This window comes from Mandrillus leucophaeus, unplaced genomic scaffold (genome assembly GCF_000951045.1).
Source record: "Mandrillus leucophaeus isolate KB7577 unplaced genomic scaffold, Mleu.le_1.0 Scaffold425, whole genome shotgun sequence".
In the NCBI taxonomy this organism is placed as follows: domain Eukaryota; kingdom Metazoa; phylum Chordata; class Mammalia; order Primates; family Cercopithecidae; genus Mandrillus; species Mandrillus leucophaeus.
In genome coordinates, this window is record NW_012104532.1 from 540,525 (window position 1) to 563,435 (window position 22,911).

A 22,911-nucleotide genomic window follows, 5' to 3' on the forward strand; every position below is an offset into this window, starting at 1 on the left:
CCAAGTAGCTGGGACTACAGGCGTGCACCACCACACCCGGCTAATTTTGTTTATTTTTTGTAGAGACAGAGTTTCGCCATGTTGCCCCGGCTGATCGCGAACTCCTGAGCTCAAGTGATCCTCCTGCCTTGACCCACTCCCAAAGTGCTGGGGTTACAGGTGTGAGCTACCATGACCAGCCAGTTCCCTTGATTTTTAAAGAAAAATTTTTTTAAATTGTTTTTACTTTACATACAGTAAAATTCACTTTTGGGGGATGGAGGAAGAAGTGTTACTATTTACATAGATTCCTGTGACTCCCACCACCATCAGGGACAGAACCGCTCATCCCCCAAATTCCCTCCAGCTGCTCCTTTGTCTTCAGTCCCTCCTCCTCACTCTTGGCATCCACTGATCCAACTTTGTCACTATGGTTTTGCCTTTTGCACATAAATGGAATCGTACCGTTTGTAACCTTTGGGAGTGGTTTCTTTCCTGTAGCATAATGCATCTGAGATTCATCTGTGGTGGTGTGTCGATCATTTGTTCCTTTTTATTACGGAACACTTGCTTATCCATTCAGTTGTTGAGAGACACTGGGGACGTTTCCAGGTTTGGGTGATTATGTGTAATGCTGCTGTGGACATTTTTGTGCAATTTTGTGTGTGTGTGTGTTTGAATGTAAGTTTTCATTTCTCTAAGCTAAGGAAGGATAAGGAAGTTCCCTTCTATTTCTACTTTGTTGAGAGTTTTTTTTTTTTTTTGAGATGGAGTCTCGCTCTGTCACCCAGGCTGGAGTGCAGTGGCCGATCTCAGCTCACTGCAAGCTCCGCCTCCCGGGTTTACGCCATTCTCCTGCCTCAGCCTCCGGAGTAGCTGGGACTACAGGCGCCCGCCACCTCGCCCGGATAGTTTTTTGTATTTTTTTAGTAGAGACGGGGTTTCACCATGTTAGCTAGGATGGTCTTGATCTTGTGACCTCGTGATCCGCCCGTCTCGGCCTCCCAAAGTGCTGGGATTACAGGCTTGAGCCACCGCGCCCGGCCGAGAGTTTTTTTTTTATATCATGAATGGATGTTGAATTTTGCCACGTTATTTCTCTGCATCTTTTGATAGGTTTTCTTCTTTAGTCATGTTTAGATTACAGCCATTAGTTTTCAGATGTTGGGCCAGCTTTGCTGAATAAACCCCATTCGGCTGCTGGTCTTGTTATATTATTCATATGTATCTCCTGGATTCGATTTGCTAATATTTTGCTGAGGCTCATTGCGTCTGTGTTCATGAGTGATATTGATTTGTAGTTTTAGTTTTCTCTCTCTTTTTTTTTTTGAGACTGAGTCTCGCTCTGTGCCCAGGCTGGAGTACAGTGGCCCAATATCGGCTCACTGCAAACTCCGCCTCTCGGGTTCACGCCATTCTCCTGCCTCAGCCTTCCGAGTAGCTGGGACTACAGGCGTCCACCACGATGCCCAGCTAATTTTTTGTATTTTTAGTAGAGACGGGGTTTCACTGTGTTGCCAGGATGGTCTCGATCTCCTGACCTCGTGATCTGCCCACCTCGGCCTCCCAAACTGCTGGGATTACAGGCGTGAGCCACCGCGCCTGGCCAGTTTGTAGTTTTCTTATATTGCTTTTGTTTAGTTTGGGTATCAAGGTATTGCTGGCCCCATAAAATGAGTTGGGAAGTGTCTCTTCTATTCTCTGAAAGAGGCGGTGTAGAATTTATGTATATTTTCCTTAAATACTTAGTGAAATTATCTGGGCCTGAGGTTTCCTTTTTGGAAGGATATAAATTCTGAAATTAATTTCTTTAATCGCTCAAGGACTGTTCAGATTATCTGTTTCTTCTTGCATGAATTTTGGTAGTTTGTGTTTTTCAAATAATTGGTCCATTAGTTCATCAAAGTTGTAGAAATTATGTGTGTAGAAGTGTTCCTAGTGTTCCCTTATTAGCCTTTTAAAGAATGTAAGACTGTAATGATATCTCTGTTTTCTTTCTTTTTTCTAGACAAGGTCACACTCTGTCACCCAGGCTGGAGTGCAGTGCTGCAATCAAGGCTCACTGCAGCCTTGACCTCCCTGGCTCAAGTGATCCTCCAACCTCAGCCAACCCCAGTAGCTGGGACCAGAGGCATGTGCCACCATGCTTGGCTAACTCTTTTTTTCATCTTTTGTAGAGGTGGGGTCTTGCTATGTTGCCCAGGCTGATCTTGAATGCCTAGTCTCCAGTGATCTTCCCACCTTGACCTCCCAAAGTGCTGGGATTACAGTTGTGAGCCACTGTGCCCAGCCACATTTTTTGTATCGGTAATTTGTATCCTCTCTCTCTCTCTCTCTCTGTCTCTCTCTCTGTTTCTCTGTCATTCTGGTTAGAGATGCATCAGTTTTGTTAATCTTTTAAAAACAAAACCAGGTTTGGGTTTTGTTGATTTTTCTCTACCAGTCTCGTTTTTAATTTTATTAATTTCTGCTCTTAATTTTATTATTTCTTTCCTCCCTTTTGCTTTGGGCTTGAATTTTATGGTATTGTATTTTTATTTTCATTTAGTTTAAATTAGTTTTAATTTCTCTTGAGACTTCGGGGCCAGGCACGGTGGCTCACGCCTGTAATCCCAGCACTTTGGGAAGCCAAGGGGGCGGATCACCTGAGGTTGGGAGTTCGAGCCCAGCCTGACCAATATGGAGAAACCCCGTCTCTACCAAAAAATACAAAATTGGCCAGGCGTGGTGGCGCATGCCTGTAATCCCAGCTACTCGGGAGGCTGAGGCAGGAGAATTGCTTGAACCCAGGAGGCAGAGGTTGCAGTGAGCCGACATCAGGCCACTACACTCCAGCCTGGGTAACAAGAGTGAGACTCCACCTCAAAAAAATAAATAAATAAATAAATACATAATATAAAAAACAGTGTTGTACTGTCATAAAAACAGTGGCGCAATTTCAGCTCACTGCAATCTCCACCTCCCATGTTCAAGTAATTCTCGTGCTTCAGCCTCCCAAGTAGCTGGGATTATAGGCACAGGCCACCATGCCCAGCTAATTTTTGTAGTGTTAAGAAAAAAGGGGGTATCACCATATTGGCCAGGCTGGTCTCGAACTCCTAACCTCAGGTGATCTGCCAACCTCAGCCTCCCAAAGTGCTGGGATTACAGGTGTGAGCCACTGCACCCAGCAGGACATACATTTATAATTTCAGTTTTTAAAAATTTGTTGCCAGACTCAGGTGCTTATGCCTATAATCCCAGCACTGTGGGAGGCTAATAAGGCAGGAGGATCTCTTCAGGCCAGGAGTTCGAGACCAGCCTGGGCAACATAGTGAGACCCCCATCTCTACAAAAAATAAGAAAATTAACTGGGCATGGTGACATATCCCTGTAGACCCAGCTACTCGGGAGGCTGAGGTGGGAGGATTGCTTGAGTCTGGGAGGTGGGGGCTGCAGTGAACTATGATCACACCGCTACACTCCAGCTGAGGTGACAAAGATCCTGCCTCCCCCCCACAAAAAAAGTGTTATAGTTTGTTTAATAGCCCAGCATATGATCTACATGATCTACCTTGGTGACAGTTCCATGTTTACATGAAGAGGATGTGTGTTCTGCTATTATTGGGTGGTGTGTTCTATAAACATCAATTAAGTTAAGCTGGTTAGCGGTGATATTCAGGCCTTTTAGATTTCTTGTTGATTTTTCATCTAACTAGCTCTGTTGTTAAAAATTAGACTTTCTATCTAACTAGTTATATTGTCTAGAGGAGTGTTGAAGTCTCCAACTATGATTGTCAATTTGTCTATTTCTCCTTTCAATTTTATTAGTTTGGCTTCATGTATTTTGAAGCTCTGTTGTTAGGGACATGTGCGTTTAGGATTGTTATGTATCTTCTTGGTGAGTTGACCCTTTTATATAATGTTTGTCTGAATCCTTGGTAATTTTCCTTGTTTGGATTAGGTAATTTCTGTTGTTCTATCACTGCTTTTTTCTGTGATCTCCATTCTGCTATTGATCCAATCCAATGAACTTTCATTTCATATATTGTATTTTTTAGTTCTAAAATTTCCATTTGGTTCCTTTTTTCTAGCTTTTATTTTTCTGCAAGAATTTCTAAATTTCCATTTATTTCAGGATTGTTCACCTTTACCAAACCATGGAGCATTGGTATAATAACTGTTTTAAAGTCTTTGTCTAATTATGGCAACATCTGGGTCATCTCAGCATTGGTATCTATCTATTGATTGTCTTTTTTTTTTTTTCTTTTCGAGACAGAGTCTCGCTCTGTCGCCCAGGCTGGAGTGCAGTGACACGATCTCGGCTCACTGCAAGCTCTGCCTCCCGGGTTCATGCCATTCTCCTGCCTCAGCCTCCCGAGTAGGTGGGACTACAGGCTAATTTTTCTTTTAGTTTTTTGTATTTTTAGTAGAGACGGGCTTTCACCGTGTTAGCCAGGATGGACTCGATCTCCTGACCTCATGATCCACCCACCTCGGCCTCCCAAAGAACTGGGATTACAGGCGTGAGCCACCATGCCCAGCCTTATTGTCTTTTGTCTTATACATTGTTGTCAGCTTTTCCTGTTTCTTTGTATGTCAAGTAATTTTGGATTGTGTCTTGGACATTTGGAATACTATAAGACTCTGGGTCCTGTTAAAATCCTCTGAAGAATGTCAGTTTTTTCTTTGTTTATTCGTTTGTTTTTGAGACAGGGACTTGCTCTGTCACCTAGGCTGGAGTGCACCGGTGCGATCATGGCTCACTGCAGCCTCAACTTCCTGGCCTCAAGCAATCCTCTTACGTTGGCTTCCTAAAGCATTAGGGTTACGAGCATGAGCCACTGTGCCCAGTCCGTTTGCTTTTTGAATCAGTTAGGTTGATGCCTCAGATCCCAGCCTGCCCTCTGTGAGTTATAGTTTCAATGTGAGTTCAGTTTTCAAAGCCTTTGCAGTGCTGTTCAGATCCACCCCAAGTATACATACTCCAGGGGCCAGTCTGTTCGGTCTACACTGTAGTTCAGTTCTCAGAGTCTTTGGTAGGTTATTTGGGGTCAGTTCCATGTATGTGCAGCTCAGGAGTAGGCTAGGACCTCAAATATGACAACTTTATGGGATCACATTCTCAAGCTCCTTTCTTTCTGTGATGCTGCCCTATCCAGCTCCCAGGGGCCCCCTTTTCTCATTTTTTCCAGGCAAAAGATTTTCCCTTTCTAGGAGTTTAGGTTCCCCTGTGTGACTGCTACGGCTGCTGCCACCACCTAACCTTTGGGATAGGCTTTACCTTGTAGGGAGGCAGCTTGGAGAGAAAAAAGACCCAGGGCACTTTTCCCACCCGATTTTTCCCAAGAGGCCCCCCTTCCCCAGCTTCTCATCAGAAAGAGAATTTCTTCTGTAGCTTTTTCTCTGTGCACCTGCTGCACAGTTCTGGGATTTGGGCTCCTGAGTCTAGGTCAGAAAATATGCAAAGAAAAACTAAGAAAGCTCACCACCATATTCGTCTTACTTAAAGTTTTTCTTTTCCTCCTCAATTCAACTTCCGCTATTCACTTTTCAGAGTCCTTGTGTAGTTGTTTTATGTCTCCTGTCAGGGTTTTTAGTTATAATCAACGGGAAAGCTAGACTGTAGTGTGCTCACTCCATCTTAACCAGAACCAGGAGGCTTGCTTGGCTTTAAATACTGGCATCTAATTTTAAGTTTCTCCACAAGCCACATCTGAGATGCTAGCTGGCCACCTCTGCTTTAGTGGCACAGTGTGACAAAATTATTCTTTCTTTCCTTCCTTCCTTCCTTCCTTCCTTTCTTTCTCTTTTCTTTTCTTTTCTTTTCTTGTCTTTCCTTCTTTCGAGATGGATTCATAGTCTTGGCTCATTGCAACCTCCTGCCTCCTGGGTTCAAGCAATTCTCCTGCCTCAACCTCCCCAGTAGCTGGGACTACAGGCACGCACCACCAAACCTGGCTTTTTTTTTTTTTTTTTTTGAGACAGAGTCTCGCTCTGTTGCCCAACTTGGAGTGCAGTGGCATGATCTCAGCTCACTACAACCTCCGCCTCCCAGGTTCAAGTGATTCTCCCACCTCAGCCTCCTAAGCAGCTGGGATTACAGGCGTACACCACCACATCCAGCCTAATTTTTGTATTTCTAGTAGAGATGGGGTTTCACCATGTTGGCCAGGCTGGTCTCAAACTCCTGACCTCCAGTGATTCACCCATCTCGGCCTCCCAAAGTTCTGGGATTACAGGTGTGAGCCACTGTGCCTGGCCTAATTTTTCTTCTAATACTCAAATTCTTAAGCAAAGGTTGTCAGTACCAATATCAGTTTTTCCAGATGAAAAGAGAGCAGAATACAGATTTATTCTTTCTGTGGTCAGAGCAAGCCCTTAAACCTGTCAGCATAATAATAGTGATTGCAATTATTTTAGCATAAATAATAATAATTACTGGCTAAGGGCATGAACTCTGGAACCAGGCCTCTTGTGTTCAGCCATCTCCTACAAAGTGTGTGACCTTAACTCTGAATGACTTTGCCTTTCTATGTCTCAGTTTCCTCCCCTGTAAAATGGGAATAATAATAGTATTTACTTCCCAGGTGGTGGCGAGGATTAAACAAATTCATATGCATAGAGTGCTCAGAACAGTGCCTGGCAAAAGAAGGCTCGCTAAGCATTTGCTTTGATTCCTGTGAGTAATGGCTAACGTTTATTAGGCACCTTGCCTTGCAGACAGCTTCACGAAGCGGCAAGATAAGCTGGCTTATCTCGCTTGCTCAGATGAGGCAGCTGAGATTTCAGAAAGGCAAATGGCTTGCTTGAGTCCGTCTGGCCTTCAGACCTTGAAATTAGGGAGGCGTGGGTGGCTGGGCATGGGCTCAGGGAGTGTCTGGCTGGTAATCAATCAGACGGCAATGGCAATGAAGCTTCTTAACATCATCTGGTCTGAGCTAGAAGAGATGTGACCCAGGGGACTGAGTTCAGGGAAAAAAATCAGCTCAAAGAGAAAGACAACAGAAATAGAAGGGGAAGCCTGGTAATTGAGTGGCCCCAAAAAGGAAAGATCAATATTTTACTTCCAGTGAACAACCAATTTCCCTGGCAGCAAGCTGGGGCCCAGCTGCGTGTGCTTCAGCGACAACAGCTGCTCCTGCAACGCCTGCCAGGCCTGGTGAGCCGGTCTCTCCTGGCCGGGGAGCCAGAGCGGGAGCCACGCATGGTGTGTGCCCCGGGGTGGGGACGGCCCCCAGCTCCCCTGCCTGGGGTGTAGGCTTCCCACGAAGACCACATGGGGTGGCTATTTGCTATACTCCCTGTGTGACCTTGGGCAAGCCCCTTCCCTCCCTGGGACCTAGCTTCACTGACTGTGGAATGATGGGCTGGGTCAGCAGCATGTGTCCAGCAGAGGACCAATTGTGGCAAAAGGTTACCCGATGTCCAGGAAGGTCAAGACTTTTTGTGATCAAAGGCGAGGGGTCCTCACCATAGTGGGTAAAGCTTCTTTGATGCACAGGGCACCAGGGAATAGAAACAACACTTCAGTGCAGACAGCCCCGTGAGAGTCTCTGGCCCAGTAAGGCAACAGGGAGCAGCGGCTGACTCCCCAGGGTCAGTAAGACCTGAGTTCAAGAGTTGCCACTACAGGTGGGCAAAAATTTTAAATTTTAAAAAGAGGAAAAAAAGGGGGGGGTTACCCCTACAGTGACTTTGTCTAAATGTCTTAACCTCTCTGAGCCTCAGTCTCCTCAATTTAAAATGGGAGACTATAATAATAGCTACTGTTAAGTTGCTGTGAGGATTAAATGAGACTATGTATGAAGCCTCCGTGGACTCCAAGCATTCGCAGTACCTCGCCGCATAAATGATGCTGTTATTTATTTTAAAAATCATTGAGCCTGTGGTGATGGTATATATTGCTAATAACCAGCATGCCTTGTTCTAATAATTTCACACCTGTTTTCTTTTTCTTTCTTCTTTTTTTTTTTTTCTTTTGAGACAGTTTCATTCTTGTTGCCCAGGCTGGAGTGCAATGGTGCGATCTCAGCTCACCACAGCCTCTACCTCCGGGTTCAAGTGATTCTCCTGCTCAGCCTCCCAAGTAGCTGGGACTACAGGCGTGCACCACCATGCCCGGATAATTTTTTTTTGTATTTTTAGTAGAGGCAGGGTTTCACCGTGTTGGCCAGGACGGTGTCAATCTCCTGGGCTCAAGTGATCCACCCGCCTCAGCCTCCCAAAGTGCTGGGATTACAGGTGTAAGCCACCGCCCCTGGCCCAATTTCACACCTGTTTTCTAAAGGGCAAGACATCAGTGTGCCTTGCCTCTTTTTTTTTTTTTTTTTTTTTTGAGATGGAATCTTGCCGTGTCACCCAGACTGAAGTGCAGTGGCACAATCTCGGCTCACTGCAACCTCCACCTCCCCAGTTCAAACGATTCTCCTGCCTCAGCCTCCCCGAGTAGCTGGGATTACAGGCACACATGACCACACCTGGCTAATTTTTGTATTTTAAGTAGAGATGGGGGTTTCTCCATGTTGACCAGGCTGGTCTTGAACTCCTGACCTCCGGTGACCTACCCACCTCAGCCTCCTGAAGTGCTGGGATAACAGGCATGAGCCACCGTGCCCGGCTGGTCTGGCACTTTTGTGGCCACCACTCTGGGGCTGTAGCTCTTTGAAGAGCCCTGTGAGAGCAGCTGTAGAGAGGTCACAGCCTGGGCCATGGCTTGGGTGCTCCGGGGAACATGCAGTGGCCCTCAGCACCCCATCTATCTGCCTGTCATCAAACAACCCCACCCCACCTCTGTCCAGGTAGGCTTTTGCTGGCAGAGGAATGGACAACTCACCCGCCAGTGTCTCCCAGCCCCAGGGAGTTGTGGACACAGAGATTACAGAATCCAAATCCCTGCACTCCTGCCTCCTAGGTGGACTTGAGGTGGGGGTCCTCATCAGTCAGGCAGCACTCTGTGGCCGACTCCACCCTTGACTTGCTTCAGAAATAATGAAGGCAGAGCCCTGACCTTGGAGAGGATTGTAGGTGTGAGCACAGGAGGCTGGGGGTAGAGGGTGCCCTGGTCCATCCCCACATTCACAGACCCCCTATAATGCCAGCGATGTGAAGGCAGGACGAGAGGAGGCAGAATGCCAGCTGGGATGGTGGGTGGGCTCCCCTGCAGCCCTACAGGTGGCACCTGGGCATTGCTATTCTCAGAAGTCACATCATTGCCTGGCAGTGTCAGAGGCTGGCATGGCTTGGGGGAGGGGGCAGCTGCAATGCTGAGGAGGCTGGCAAAAAACCACTTTCCTCCTTCACTGAAATTTTACAGATCTTTCCTGAGAACCCACTAGGTACCAGGTTCAGGGGGGTTCACGGAAAGAACGTGGCATGACCCCGCTGCCCTTCCCTCATCCCAGACTCACACCAGAGTGGAAAAGCAGGGTCAGCCGGAATCAAGATGCAAGCACAGAGCTTCCAGGTTCCAGGCAGGGAGAAGATGGTTAGGGTGGGGCCCTCTTTGTCCACTGCTCACCTTCCAAAGCCCACTGGGCACAGCCCCATGGTGCCAGGCCACCGGCAGTGACCAGGGCTTCAGACTCCTGCTGCAGCTGCCACACTGTGGGCATGCAAGAAAAACATGGTCCCTATAAATAGATGAATCCCCAACGTGGTTTGGCTTTGGTGCCTGTTATGGGCGGTGTGGTGTGCTGGTGAGTCTGCCTGTAACGGCGTGAACACTGACAACAGTGACAGTGAGCCGTTTCCTGCATGCTGTGCTCTGCAGGCCCCAGGTGCCCTCAGATCCATCATCTGCAGCCCAGCCTGAGCAGATTCTGGAGAGAGCTCATCCTGGCCTGGCTGTGCTATAGATACTGATGGTAATTATTAGGGGGAGCGGCAAGATGCCTGACAAGGAATGTGAGCATGTACACATGTGTGTGCACTATTGTGTATGTGTGGCTAGCCAGCAGAACCAGCACCTACCACCATCAACCCCTGAAAGAGTGCCCGGCATGTAAGAGGTGCTCAGTCATCACTTGTTGAATAAGTAAATGAATGAATGAATGAATGAATGACTGCTTGTATGGGTGCTGTGGGAGGACTGCCACTAAGTTTTAGAAGCAGTTTTAGATTTAGAAGCAGGCTTCTGAGCCAGGCGTGGTGGCGTGCCAGTAGTCCCGGCTACTTGGGAGGCTAAGGTGGGAGGATCCCTTGAGCCCAGGCATATGAGGCTGCAGTGATCTATGATCATGCCACTGCACTCCAGCTTGGGCAATAGTGTGAGGACCTGGCTCTTAAAAATATATTATTATTATTATTATTATTCCAAGACGGAGTTTCACTCTTGTCACCCAGGCTGGAGTGCAGTGGCGTGATCTTGGATCACTGCAATCTCCGCCTTGAAGGCAGAGCCCTGACCTTGGAGAGGATTGTAGGTGTGAGCAAAAACAAATATTATGAAGCCTCTACTATGTACTAGTCATGGTGCAAGCGACCAGGTATACAGTGGTGATCAGAACTGACAGGGTGCTTGCCCTTAGAGAGCTTACTTTGTAGAGAGAAGATATAAATTAATCAAATTATCCCACACACATACAACTACATGAAAGAATATGGAGAAACTAAGGCTAAGACTTTCTGCAGTGAGGTCGGGAGATACTCACGCCTGCTAAAGTTCCAGCCACACAATATCCCAAAAGACTTGGATGCGCAACCGAGGTCGTGATCTGCCAGCCTCCAGCATTTCTCAGCTGCGAGTACCCTAACCAGCTCATCAGTCAGAAAGGCTTTGCAATCTAGGATTTCTGCCCAGCCAATGAGCTGCCTCTGAAAACAACTTTCTGTAGAAATCCTCCGTAAAAAGTCCTCTCCTGGCCGGGTACGGTGGTTCATGTCTGTAATCCAAGTACTTTGGGAGGCCGAGGTGGGCGGATCACCTGAGGTCAGGAGTTGGAGACCAGCGTGGCCAACATAGTGAAGCCCCCTCTCTACTAAAAATACAAAAATTATCTGGGCATGTTGGCGGGTGCCTGTAATCCCAGCTACTCAGGAGAGGCTGAGGCAGGAGAATTGCTTGAACCTGGGAGGCGGAGGTTGCAGTGAGCTGAGGTCGCGCCACTGCACTCCAGCTTGGGCGACAGAGCGAGACTTCGTCTCAAAAAAAAAAAAAAAAGAAGAATTCTCTCCTCCACTTGCCTCCTGGGACGCTCTTCAGGGCTGTCCTGATGCCTTGTACCTTCCACTCTGGTGTGAGTCTGGGATGAGGGAAGGGCAGCGGGGCCATGCCACATTCTTTCTGTGAACCCCCCTGAACCTGGTACCTAGTGGACTCTCAGGAAAGATCTGCAGAATTTCAGTGAAGGAGGAAAGTGACTTTTTGCCAGCCTCCTCAGCATTGCAGCTGCCCCCTCCCCCAAACAAAGAATTGCAATTCTTTGTTTCCCAAATAAACCCTCCATGTCAATCTCTTTTTAGTTAACAATAAATAGCAAGTTGCAACAAATAGTTTGAAGGGAAAGTATAGGATGCTACAAGACAGTATAGCAGCAGGGTGGGTCCTGAATCGATGCGGGTGGTCAGGACAGACCTGTCTTGGGGAGGGACGTTTCATACAGGTACAAAGGGAGACCTGAAGGATGAACTGACATGATGAATGGGGAGGACAGCTGTGCAAGATACAGAGAATAGCATGTGCAAAGGCCCTGGGGCAGAGAAGAGTGTGGTGGTTTGCTTGAGGAGCTGACCAAAGGCCAGTACGGCTGGAGTACAGTGAGTGATGAAGAGTATGGGAAGAGAGGGTGTGGAAGGGGTCAGATCGCATGGGGCCTCATGGGCTGTGCTGTGGGCTTTGGATTTTTATCCTAAGTGTGGTGGAATGATACTGGAAGGTTTTAAGCAGAGGAGTGGGTGACATGATCCAGTTAGACTTGCATGGTCCAGGAGAGAGAGGATGATGGCTATGACCAGGTGGGGCCCCTGGGGTGGTGTGGGAAATAGGGAGCTGTGGGATACAGTGGTGGCATAGATTGGACGTGAGTGATAGTGAGCAGACCCAGTGATGCTGAAGAACCCTGCAGTGGCAGGAAGGGAGGGAGGATGGGGTCAGGGAGTGGGACATTCGGATGGGTGGGATTGGAGGGGGTGATGACTGGGTTGACCAAGGGACTTGGTGCCTGAGGTGGAATATGAGGCAATAAGAAAGTCAAGAATCTGAGAGGCCGGGGGTTGATGGTTCATCCATACAGCTGCAGGAACCCCCAAAGATGAGTTATAAAAGCAAAAAGCTGGAAATAACCAAAATGCCCAGCTATTAGGGGTGGTGAAGTAGATTATGATGAACCCACCGGGCAGAATATGTTACAGCCACTAACAATGTGGGTTGTACACACCAAGCAGCATGTTTCTGTCCTACTTACTATTACACGGGAGAGAAACTCCAACCTCAGGGATGTCTGACTCTGCCAGGCTAAAGCTTACTTCCTTATTCATTTAACACTCTTTATTGAAGTGCAAGGTACAAATAGAACAGAAAAGTACATCAGCCACCAGTGTCCATCTCAGTGAGTTTCCCCATCTAGCCAGCGCCTAGAACAAGAAATAGAACAAGAGAAACGGTGGGGTTTCTAGGTCTTTTACAATGCGTTTGTGTCCATTTTGTATGAAAGAAACCAATTTTAAAACATTGGCAGAGCCTTGGCTTTCAGTGTGCAGCCCCCGGGGGAAGGAGGCTCGGTCCCTGAAGCCGTGCGCTCACGGGGGAGCTGGTGTTGGCTCTGCTTTTCCTCGCCCAAGTTGTCTGTCACCATGGGGAGAATAAAGTGGCCCCGTGGCCGATACTGACCCCAGGGTGAGGGGAGAGGATGGGGCGGGGACACTGGTGTCCCTCCCTCCCTCTCGGCCTCCCCGTCCCAGTTCCCTGAGTCTTCGGGTGATGCTTGGGTGTCTCACACCTGTCCCTGCTTCCTTCCCACAGGTGGAAAAACTTGTGAAATATTTGGATCCCAACGACCTGGGGAGAATCAACTTCAAGGACTTTTGCCGGGGGGTGTTCGCCATGAAAGGTGAGGCCTTCTGGGGAGGCTTTCCCACGTGCTTCAGGCCCTGCCCAGCTGGGGAAGCTGGTGTGGCTGGGACCCAGCCTGGATTCCTCCCCACAGGGCTCCCAGAGCCCAGGATGGGCCAGAAGTCGGTTCGGCCTCTGGCTTCCCGGGGGGCAGAGGGAAGGACACAGTTGTCCCAGCCGTGGGGGCTGTGGTCTCACCCACGGAGGTCACTTCTGCCCTTCCCCTTGTCTGCCTGCCTCTGGAGAAAGCCTCCCTCCTTGCTTTTCTGTCCTCTTCCTCTGTCTCCCGCTCTGGGATGACCAAACCCAAGGAGTCTCCTGGGCAAACCTGGACAAAGTGCTGGTCACCCGACTGCCCGCCTCCCTCTGAGCTGCTTTTGTGTCCTCCCTGCTCCCACCTCCTTTTTTTTTTTTTGAGACAGGGTCTGCCTTTGTCACCCAGGCTACTGGAGCGCAGTACGACTATCATGGCTCCCTGCAGCCTCAACCTCCTGGGCTCAAGCAATCCTCCTGCCTCAGCCTCCTGAGTAGCTGGGACTACAGGAGGTACACCACCACACCGGGCTAATTTTCGTATTTTAAGTAGAGATGGAGTTTCGTCACATTGCCCAGCCTGGTCTTGAACCCCTGAGATCAAGTGACCCTCCCACCTTAGCCTCCCAAAGTGCTGGAATTACAGGCCTCCATGCCCTGCCCTCTCTTCCTCTTAATTCTTCCTAATTCCTGCCTTTCTTACTTGCTCCCCCTTCCAGCTCTAGGGGGACACTATAAATCCCTCTGTCTTGTCCCAAAACTTCAAAGGCCAGTTGTGAGAAACTTGCAGGAATCAGAATATGGCCACTCACTTACTACTAAGCTGTTTATCTGAGACAGTGAAGGCCAGGCACGGTGGCTCACACCTGTAATCCCAGCACTTTGGGAGGCTGAGGCAGGCAGATCGCTTGATCTCAGGTGGATCACTTGAGTCCAGGAGTTTGAGACCAGCCTGGCCAACATGGCGAAACCTCGTCTCTACAAAAAATACAGAAAAATTAGCTGGGCATTCTGGTGTGTGCCTGTGGTCCCAGCTACCTGAGAGGCTGAGGTGGGAGGATCACCTGAGCCCAGGAAGTCAAGGCTGCAGTGAGCTGACGTCACACCACTGCATTCCAGCCTGGGTAACGGAGTAAGACCCTGTCTCAAAAAAGAAAAAAATCTGAGACAGTGGCATAGATCACCAGCCAGGTGGGCTTGCTAAGGCCTCCCCACTAGCTGCAGAGAGAATGCAGTCACTTCTGGAGTCCCAGGGTGTCTGGTTATCTGTAAAGGAAGCCATGGTTTCCTGTCTGTGGCTCAGATCAAGGTGAGCCCTTTTCTGTGGGGTGCCTGTGAACCCTGGGAGGGTGAAAGGATGCAGGGTGAGGGATGAAGGGAAACGAATACACGGTGCAGGGGGCACAGAACACAGAAGGCACCCAGGGGAGGTTTTCTGCGTGGATTTGACAATGGGCCACTGCAGGCTGCACCTGCCATGTGCCTGTGCCAGGCGTTTTGTCGGGTCCCCCTCCCGTGTTCAGTACAACATTGGGGCATTTGGTTGGGAACTCACGAGCGAGGCCAGCCGTGTGCAGAGTCAGCAGGAACTGGAGCTGTCCTAGAGCGGCCCTGTCCTGGATGTCCCAGGGTGTGCAGGACGCAGAGGGCACCCAACTCAGAGGAATGGGTGTGTTTGCTTTCTCCAGAGGCTGGCAGAGTTGTCAGGAGTCCCTGCGAGCCAAGCGGGCAGCACTGCCTTCGGTCCCGTCCCCCAGGAAGGCCTCCTTCTTCCCTGTGTCCCCAGCCTGCCCTCTGCATGTGGGAGTTAGTCCCAGAGGACAAGGGCCTCTTGCAGCTCCCTGCACAGTGCCCTGAGCCGAGTTCCCCACTGCCTGGGCTCCATCCCTGCCTTCCAATGCTCAGCTGGCCTCCTGGAGCCTTGGGACCCCACCTCAGCCCTTCCCACCCCATGCCCATTAGTTAGAAGCAGAGCAGCCATCCAGGCTGAGGCTCAACCTCTCACCGTCCCTTTTCTGCACAGGGTGCGAGGAGCTTCTGAAGGATGTGCTATCGGTGGAGAGCGCCGGGACTCTGCCATGCGCGCCAGAGATCCCAGACTGTGTGGAGCAGGTAAGGCTTGGGGGACCTCTAGGACCTCCATGGCTCTGCCTCCTCCTTGGTCTCGCCTTTGCTCCATTTTCAGTATCTGGGAGGATCCAGAACCTCCCTCTGAGGACCCTTCTTGAGCATCAAAGTCAAGAAATAGTTTTTGGAACAGGAGCCCTGAGGCCCCATTGGGAAGCCCCAGCAGAGTGTGTAACAGCTGGGGGTCCCCACCCAGCAACTTTGTTCCCCATCTGTGGCACAGAGGAGAAACTGAGTTCCAGACAGGAAAAGTGACAAGTGGAGGGGAGGCAGGACTGGAATTGTTTCTTTTTCTCCTGCACCATCGCTCTCTGGTGAACGCTTCCTGTTTATTTGTTTTCAAACAATGAATTCTCCAATTCTCTGACACTAACTGGTGTCCAGCAGTCAGTTCCACCTGCCACTGACTACCCAGCATTAGCACAGACTCCACGAGTCAAGGCCAGCCCCATGAGACTGCCCCACTTCCCATGCCAGCTGCGGTTCTTCCTGGATAACTGCAAACACAGGGTTCCCAGGACCCCCTCTCTCAGGCTGGGTAATTCACTGGAAACACTCAGGAAATGGTTGTACTTATGATGATCAGCATATTACAAAGGGTACAACTCAGGAATAGCCACACGGAAGAGATGTACAAGACAGGGTATGGGGAGCGGGGGTGCAGAGCTTCCGTACCTTCAGGGACACGGCCTCCCAGCACATCACTGTGCTACCAGCACCCAGGCTCTCTGTATCTCATTGTTCGAGAATTTGTAGGCCTGGCCTGGTGGCTGATGCTTGTAATCCCAGCACTTTGGGAGGCTGAGGCAGGAGGACAGCTTGAACCCAGGAGTTTGAGACGAGCCTGGGCAAGATAGTGAGACCCTGTCTCTACAAAAAAATTTAAAATTAGCTGGATGTGGCAGTGCACACCTGTAGTCCTAGCTACTGGGGAGACTGAGGTGCGAGGAGCACTGGAGCCCAGCAGTTTGAGACTTCAGTGAGCTGTGATTGTGCTACTGCACTCCAGCCAGCCTGGGTGACAGAGCCAGGCTCATCTCCAAACCTAAAACAGTTTTTACAACCCGGTCTCCAGCCCTCTCCTGTGCCTGGAGGTTGGGGGTAGGTGGGAAGGTGAGGAAGTTCCCACCTCATCGTATGCTTGGTCCTTCTGGTGACCAGCCCCATCCTGAAGCTCTGTATCCGGAAGTGGGACAAAGACCACAGTCCCCAAGGCTCTGTTTTACTGTTATCATCACCTAATGGTGTGTTTCTTATAAAACTTTGAACTAGTTTTCCAAACAGTGCAACTTCATCCTACAGAGAAATAGTTTAAGGTGCACAAGCTGACAACCAGCGAGGTCCCTCCTGGTGGCGACACCCAAAACTAGAGGAGAATGATTTTGATTTCTCACCCAGTCCAACCCCCAATCCTTTTCCCCAGTTCCAATGGGTGCCTCCTCCGGCCCCCAAAACATGAGTATGTTTATAGCTGAAGGAGATCCAGGACCCCAGAGGCCGCTTTGGCCGATGGTAGGCCTCTTGGAATCCAGCTGGGTCGTAGGGCCAGGGTTGGGTTCCCTGGGCAGGACTGGAGGAGGGACAGTCCACAGAGAGGGACACAGTGCTGAGGGCTGCCAGTCCACGGCGGCAGAGACCAAAGCCAGGCACCAACTGTGGCTAGGCCTCAGGCTGCTGTGCTCAAAGCAAGAGCCCTCAGGGATGCGTGGAGATAGCTGGGCTCCAGGCCCGTGCCCGTGCCAGCAGTGGTGGCTCCAGGCCTGTCTTGATGGGTCCAGCAAGGAGGGGTTGAATATGTATTTGGGGCCAGCTAATGGAACCAGGCTTAGGGCAGAGGATCCCTACTGTGGGACAAATACTGAGTTCCCCAGGAAGTTTGTGGGGAGGCCCTTCCTGGATTGCTGAGCGGGAGGCAGCGTGCAGAGGTGTGCAGGACTGGGTCCACACCCACGTGGGCCACCCAGGACAGGCCATGGAACCGGAGCACATTCTTCTCAACCCCTCCAAGCCTCAGTGTCCTCAGCTGTAAAACAGGGCTTGCCACGCCAATCTGAAGGGTCTGTTGTGAAAGTTCAGTGGGAAGACAGACCCCTAATATGTGCTAATTCCTCACCACCTGCTGCTGTAAGAAAATAGTGCTGAAGTTACCGTTTGCATTTTTCAGTTTACCTTTGGATACTGGTGTTGCAAAATTATGTCAAAGTAAAGCCCTGCCCCAAGAACTGCAGGGCAGAGTGGAGCCGAGGCCTAGGGTGGGTGGGGAGTGCGGGTAGGGATGGCGTGTTCCCTGCAGTCTTTGGCTGCTTTTGTGGCCCCCACATTCTGCCATTCACACCTCTGGAAAAGATGGCACGTGGAGAAAAGGTGAGCAGGGGGCACAGAAGAGCGGACCTCCGCCAAGGTACTCTTTTTTGTAAACTGATACTGTTTTCCTCCAAAGTCTAGAGGTTATGGGAAAGTAGAAAGAAAGACCGCATCAGCCTAGCTCAGCAAGCCTGGTGCTTCTCCTCATTTGTTCATGGGACTTTGCAAGCCTATAGGTGTTTGTTGCTTTGGGTTTTAAGCTTCTCGTGGGTGAACTGCTTTCTGCCCTCCATGGAGGCCTGGCCCCGGCTTGGGCGACCACAGCCTAGTGAGATGGCAGTCGGTGGGGACACAGTGGCAGCCTTGTTCATTATACTCGCTGGGGCTGCTTGGTTGACCTGGGCTCCGTTTCCGACCATGGGCTCCTGCGTGTTGACAGGGAGAGGAAGGGGGCACAATCCGAAGACCAGCCTGACCGAGCGGACGGCTTCTGGGTTGTGAATGAGTCCCCTTCCTGGCTCAGGCTCCTGTAGTAGCAGGGTCAAGACCACAGCTCTGCAGATGAGGTGTCAGAGTGGGCCAGACGGGGCAGGTCCGAATTTCTCAGGCCCGGCCCTCGGCGCCCTGCTGTGTCTTAGCTGTCCCCTAGGGGTCAGTCTGAGACCGAGAAGAAGCGGTGCCTGGATCACTAAGTGGGCTTTCCAGATGCCCCCAGGGAATGCAAACCTGAGGCATGATTTGAGGAGGTGTGGGGATGACACACAGATGGGACGGCAGGCGCTCCACCCCTGTGCTGTGCTTGTGTGCTGGGAAATGAAGCCTGTCTTTTGGGGACACCCCCTTCCCCCCAGGGTGTGGATGGAGACCTCTGATGTCACCACTGGATGTGACTCATAGTTAAAGCAGTGAATGCTTGAGTGCTGGCTGGTGGGCGAACCACTGCCACCTGGCCCCTGAGAGTGCCCTGCCCTTCTCATCCCCCTCCCAGGCCCCGAGAAGCCCCTAGCATTGGACATCAGTCAGGGACCCCTGGGGTTGCTGTCCAGACCTCAGGCCAGTGCGAGTCTATCCCAGGCAGTTGATGCCTGGATGCACCAGTTCCTGACCTAACTGGATGTGGCTCCACCTGCGTCCCCAGAGCCCTGTGAAACACTGGCACAGGGAAACTTTGAGTCTTGGGAACCCCAACTGTTGAGCAGGCTGTTGAGCGAGTTTCCTGACCCAGGGAAATTTGCTTCTGGTCAAAGGGAATGCTAGATGTGTCCTGAAGGACTCCCCAGGGTCCCTGGGCCCATGCCTAGGGTCCCTGGAATCGCCCTGGGAGTCCCTCTGAGACTCTCCTGCTCAGGCTGCCCATCAGCCCCCAGTCCATATGCTATAGGGGCTCCTGTGGGGAGGGGGCATGGAGACATGTGGAGAGCACCACACTCGGGTGCTAAAGGCAATGGGATAGTTGCTAGCGGCCCGTGGCCACCCCTCGGCAGGTGGTGATGTGAACCCTAACCCTGCAAGCGCTGTAAGGCCGTGGGCCCCGTTCACCCACCCCATGGTGGATTAACAGGCAACCCCATTAAATGGAGAGGGCATCCGGCCACCTGCCCTCCTGTGTAGCCACCATGCCAGCAAATGGTGTCAGTAGCCTCCAACCCAGAGAGTCATCCACAGCGCCCCCTCATGCAGCTGCCTGGTGTCTTACGTTCCCCACTCACCCCTGCCTCCCCCTCCCATCGCAGTCACCCACTCACCCCTGCCTCCCCCTCCCATCTCAGTCACCCACTCACCCCTGCCTCCCCCTCCCATCGCAGTCACCCACTCACCCCTGCCTCCCCCTCCCAGCGCAGTCACTGCCACCCACCGACCAGGCGTCCTCCTGTCCTCGGCCCTCCTCTCTCCACACCCGCATACCACAGTTTGGCAGGCTGTCCCTAAGTTGCTGCTCTGATTTGTCACCCCACTCCTGGGACCTGTCCTTACCAAGGGATGAAAACCAACATCAGCTCCTACCCACTGCTCCAGCCTCATCTCTCACCGTGGTGCGTCTCACACCTAAAACTGGCGATACCAAACCACTCCCTGTTTTCTGAGCAAGCCGCGTTCTCTCTTGCCTCTGAGCCTTTGCATGAGTGTTGTCTTTGTCCTAGGATGTCCTCCTTCCCACTTACTTGTCAGGAGCTAACGTCTACTCACCTTTTTAAGACTTACTTGGCAGGAGTGGTGGCTCATACCTATAATCTCAGCACTTTGGGAGGCTGAGGTGGGAGAATTGCTTGAGCCCAGGAGTTTGAGACCAGCCTGGACAATATAGTGAGACCCCTTCTCTTTAAAAAAAATTTACTTAGGTACCACCTTCTCCAGGAAGCCTCCCTGGCTCCTTCTGCCCCAGCCCAAAGGAGAAGGACCTGCACTGAGCTTTCTGGGGGCCCTGCACCCTCTATCACTGCCCGAACCTCACCTTTCATGACAGCCAGCCCCATGTCCACCCAGTGGCTGCAGGACTCAGGCTGAGCTCCTCCTTTTCACCCCCAGGACAACACCCACAGCAAGCATCCTTATCCATGCTCCTTGAGTGTGTCTAAGTATTTCTAAGACTAGATATCTGGAAGTGGAATTGCTGTATCAAAGGGTATGTAGATTTTGTATTTTAATAGATACAGATATAATTTTCTTCCTCAAAGCCTGTACCGTGCGTATCATCCAAGCAGTATATGAGAGTGCCCCTTTCCCATGGCCTTCGCCAGCCCCGGAAGCCATCCATCCACCTGCTGGTCTCCGGCTCAGCAGCCTGGGGGGAGGAAAGCCCGTTGCTGCCGTCCTCTGTGCTGCCCGGCTTCCTAGGGAGGCAGACCATCTTTTTCTTATCTTCCCATGCCCTCTGGATTTCTGCTTTTACGAATTATTCATATTCTTTGCCCGTTTTCAATATGGTTGTTTGTCTTTTCCTTACTGATTTGTAAGAAATCTCTGTATATTCTGTTTTTTGCTTGTTTGTTTGTTTTTGAGGCAGTCTCGCTCTACTGCCCAGGCTGGAGTGCAGTGGCGCAATCTCAGCCCACTGCAACCTCTGCCTCCTGGGCTCAAGCGATCCACCTGCCTGGGCCCCCCAATTAGCTGGTACCACAGGCACATGCCACTGCGCCCAGCTAATTTTTGTTTTTGTTTGTTTGTTTGCTTTGATAGGGACAGGGTTTTGCATGTTGCTCAGGCTGGTCTTGAACTCCTGTGCTCAGATGATCTGCCCACCTCGGCCTCCCAAAGTGCTGAGATTACAGGTGTGAGCCACAGCAACAGGTTGAAATCTCTATATATGCTGATTATCAATCTTTATGCATTTTGCTTGTGTTTTAATCTTGTTTTGGGAGTGTTTTATTACACAGAATGTTAATTCTGATGTCATCATTTATCAATCCTTTTATGCCATTTACATTTTGTGTATCATTTTGTGCCTTCTCTACCTCCAGACTATAAACATATTCTTCTATATATCGTTTTCAGATACTTTTGAGAAAAAGAAGTATTTATGCTTAGCTCTTTGATCCACCTGGAGCTTATTTTTGCTTTTGGTGGGAGTAGAGATCTGGCACTCTTACTTCCTCAATATGGCCACTGCTTTGAGTTCCCAATGTTGAATAGTCCCTCTTTCTCAATCAATTTGAAATGTTATCTTTATTGTATGCTAACTTGCCTTATAAACGTAGGTCTCTTTCTGGACTCTAGTCTGTTATATTGATTTGTCTACCTAATTTTAAGCCAAAGCCATAGTTTCAGTTACTCTTGCTTCATAGTTTGATATCTGATAGGGAAAGGCTCTCTCATCCTTCTTTTTTTCCTTCAGGCCAGGTGCGGTGGCTCACGCCTGTAATCCCAGTACTTTGGGAGGCCGAGGCAGGTGGATCACCTGAGGTCAGGAGTTCGAGACTAGCCTGACCAACATGATGAAACCCCATCTGTACTAAAAATACAAAAGTTAACCAGGCATGGTGGCGCACGTCTGTAATCCCAGCTACTTGGGAAGCTGAGGCAGGAGAATCACTTGAACCTGGGAGGTGGAGGTTGCAGTGAGCTGAGATCGCACCATTGCACTACAGCCTGGGCGACAATGTAAGACTCCGTCACACACACACATACACATAAAAACAAAACAAACAAAAAAATACCTTTTTTGTTATTCTTACATATTTTCTCTTCTGGAACAGCCTATTTGTCAAGCTCTCTTACAAATCCTGCTGGAGATCATGTTTGAAATTGAATTTGTGCATTAATTGAAGGAAATTGGCTTCTTTACAATATTGCATTCTGTCATCCAGGAATATATATATCTCTTTATTTATTCTGGCCTTTTATGCCCTCTAAGAAAGTTTTTTGTTGTTGTTTTTTTGGTTTTTTTGAGACAGAGTTTCGCTGTTATCGCCCAGGCTGGAGTGCAATGGCTGGATCTCCACTCACTGCAACCTCTGCCTCCCACGTTGAAGCGATTCTCCTGCCTCAGCCTCCCTAGTAGCTGGAACTACAGGTGCCCATCACCATGCCCAGCTAATTTTTTGTATTTTCAGTAGAGATGGGGTTTCATCATGTCGGCCAGGCTGGTCTCAAACTCCTGACCTCAGGTGATCCTCCCGCCTCAGCCTCCCAAAGTGCTGGGATTACAGACATGAGCCACCGCATCAGGCCAGAAAGTTTTATAATTTTCTTCAATAGGTTATGCACACTTTCTTCTTAGGGTGACTATATTTTGGAGTTTTTATTGCTGATATGTGTAGGATCTTTTTGCTATGATATTTTATAATTGGTTACAACTGATGTATAGGATTGGTTTTCATTTTTGGTGTTAATCTTGTCATGATAATCTTGTTAAACTCTCCTTATTTTATTTATTTATTTATTTATTTATTTACTGAAACAGGGTCTCACTCTTGTTGCCCAGACTGGAGTGCAGTGGCGTGATCTCGGCTCACTGCAGTCTCTGCCTCCGGGGTACAAGCAATTCTCCCGCCTCAGCCTCTCAAATAGCTGGGATTACAGGCATCCACCACCACGCCCAGCTAATTATTGTACTTTTAGTAGAGATGGGGTTTCACCATGTTGGCCAGGCTGGCCTCGAACTCCTGACCTCAGATGATCTGCCTGCTTCGGTCTCCCAAAGTGCTCAGATTATAGGTGTGAGCCACCATGCCTGGCCCATTAAACTTTCTTTATATTTTAGTAGTTTATTTTTATGCTATTTTCTATAATGCTTAATTCTATATAACAAGGTAACCATGTTGCCATTTTAAATTTTAAATGGCAACATGATATTTCATCACATGAAGACAACCAAATTTATATACCAGTTCCTTATTGTTGGACATATATATATGTGTGTGTGTGTGTGTGTGTGTATATATTTTTTTTTTTTTTTGAGACGGAGTCTTGCTCTGTCACCCAGGCTGGAGTGCAGTGGC

At 49.7% G+C, this 22,911-nt stretch overlaps 1 protein-coding gene across 1 annotated transcript in view; it reads left to right on the forward strand.

Annotated features, from left to right (window-relative positions):
* Positions 1–12,923: 12,923 nt before the first annotated feature.
* RAB11FIP4 (RAB11 family interacting protein 4 (class II)) overlaps positions 12,924–22,911 on the forward strand; it is a 117,639-nt gene continuing 107,651 nt past the window's right edge. The window contains exons 1-2 of the mRNA XM_011993099.1: positions 12,924–13,007; positions 15,066–15,154. Of these exons, the coding sequence (XP_011848489.1) occupies positions 13,001–13,007; positions 15,066–15,154 (96 nt within the window). The 5' untranslated portion in view covers positions 12,924–13,000. The remainder of the gene's footprint in view (positions 13,008–15,065; positions 15,155–22,911) is intronic.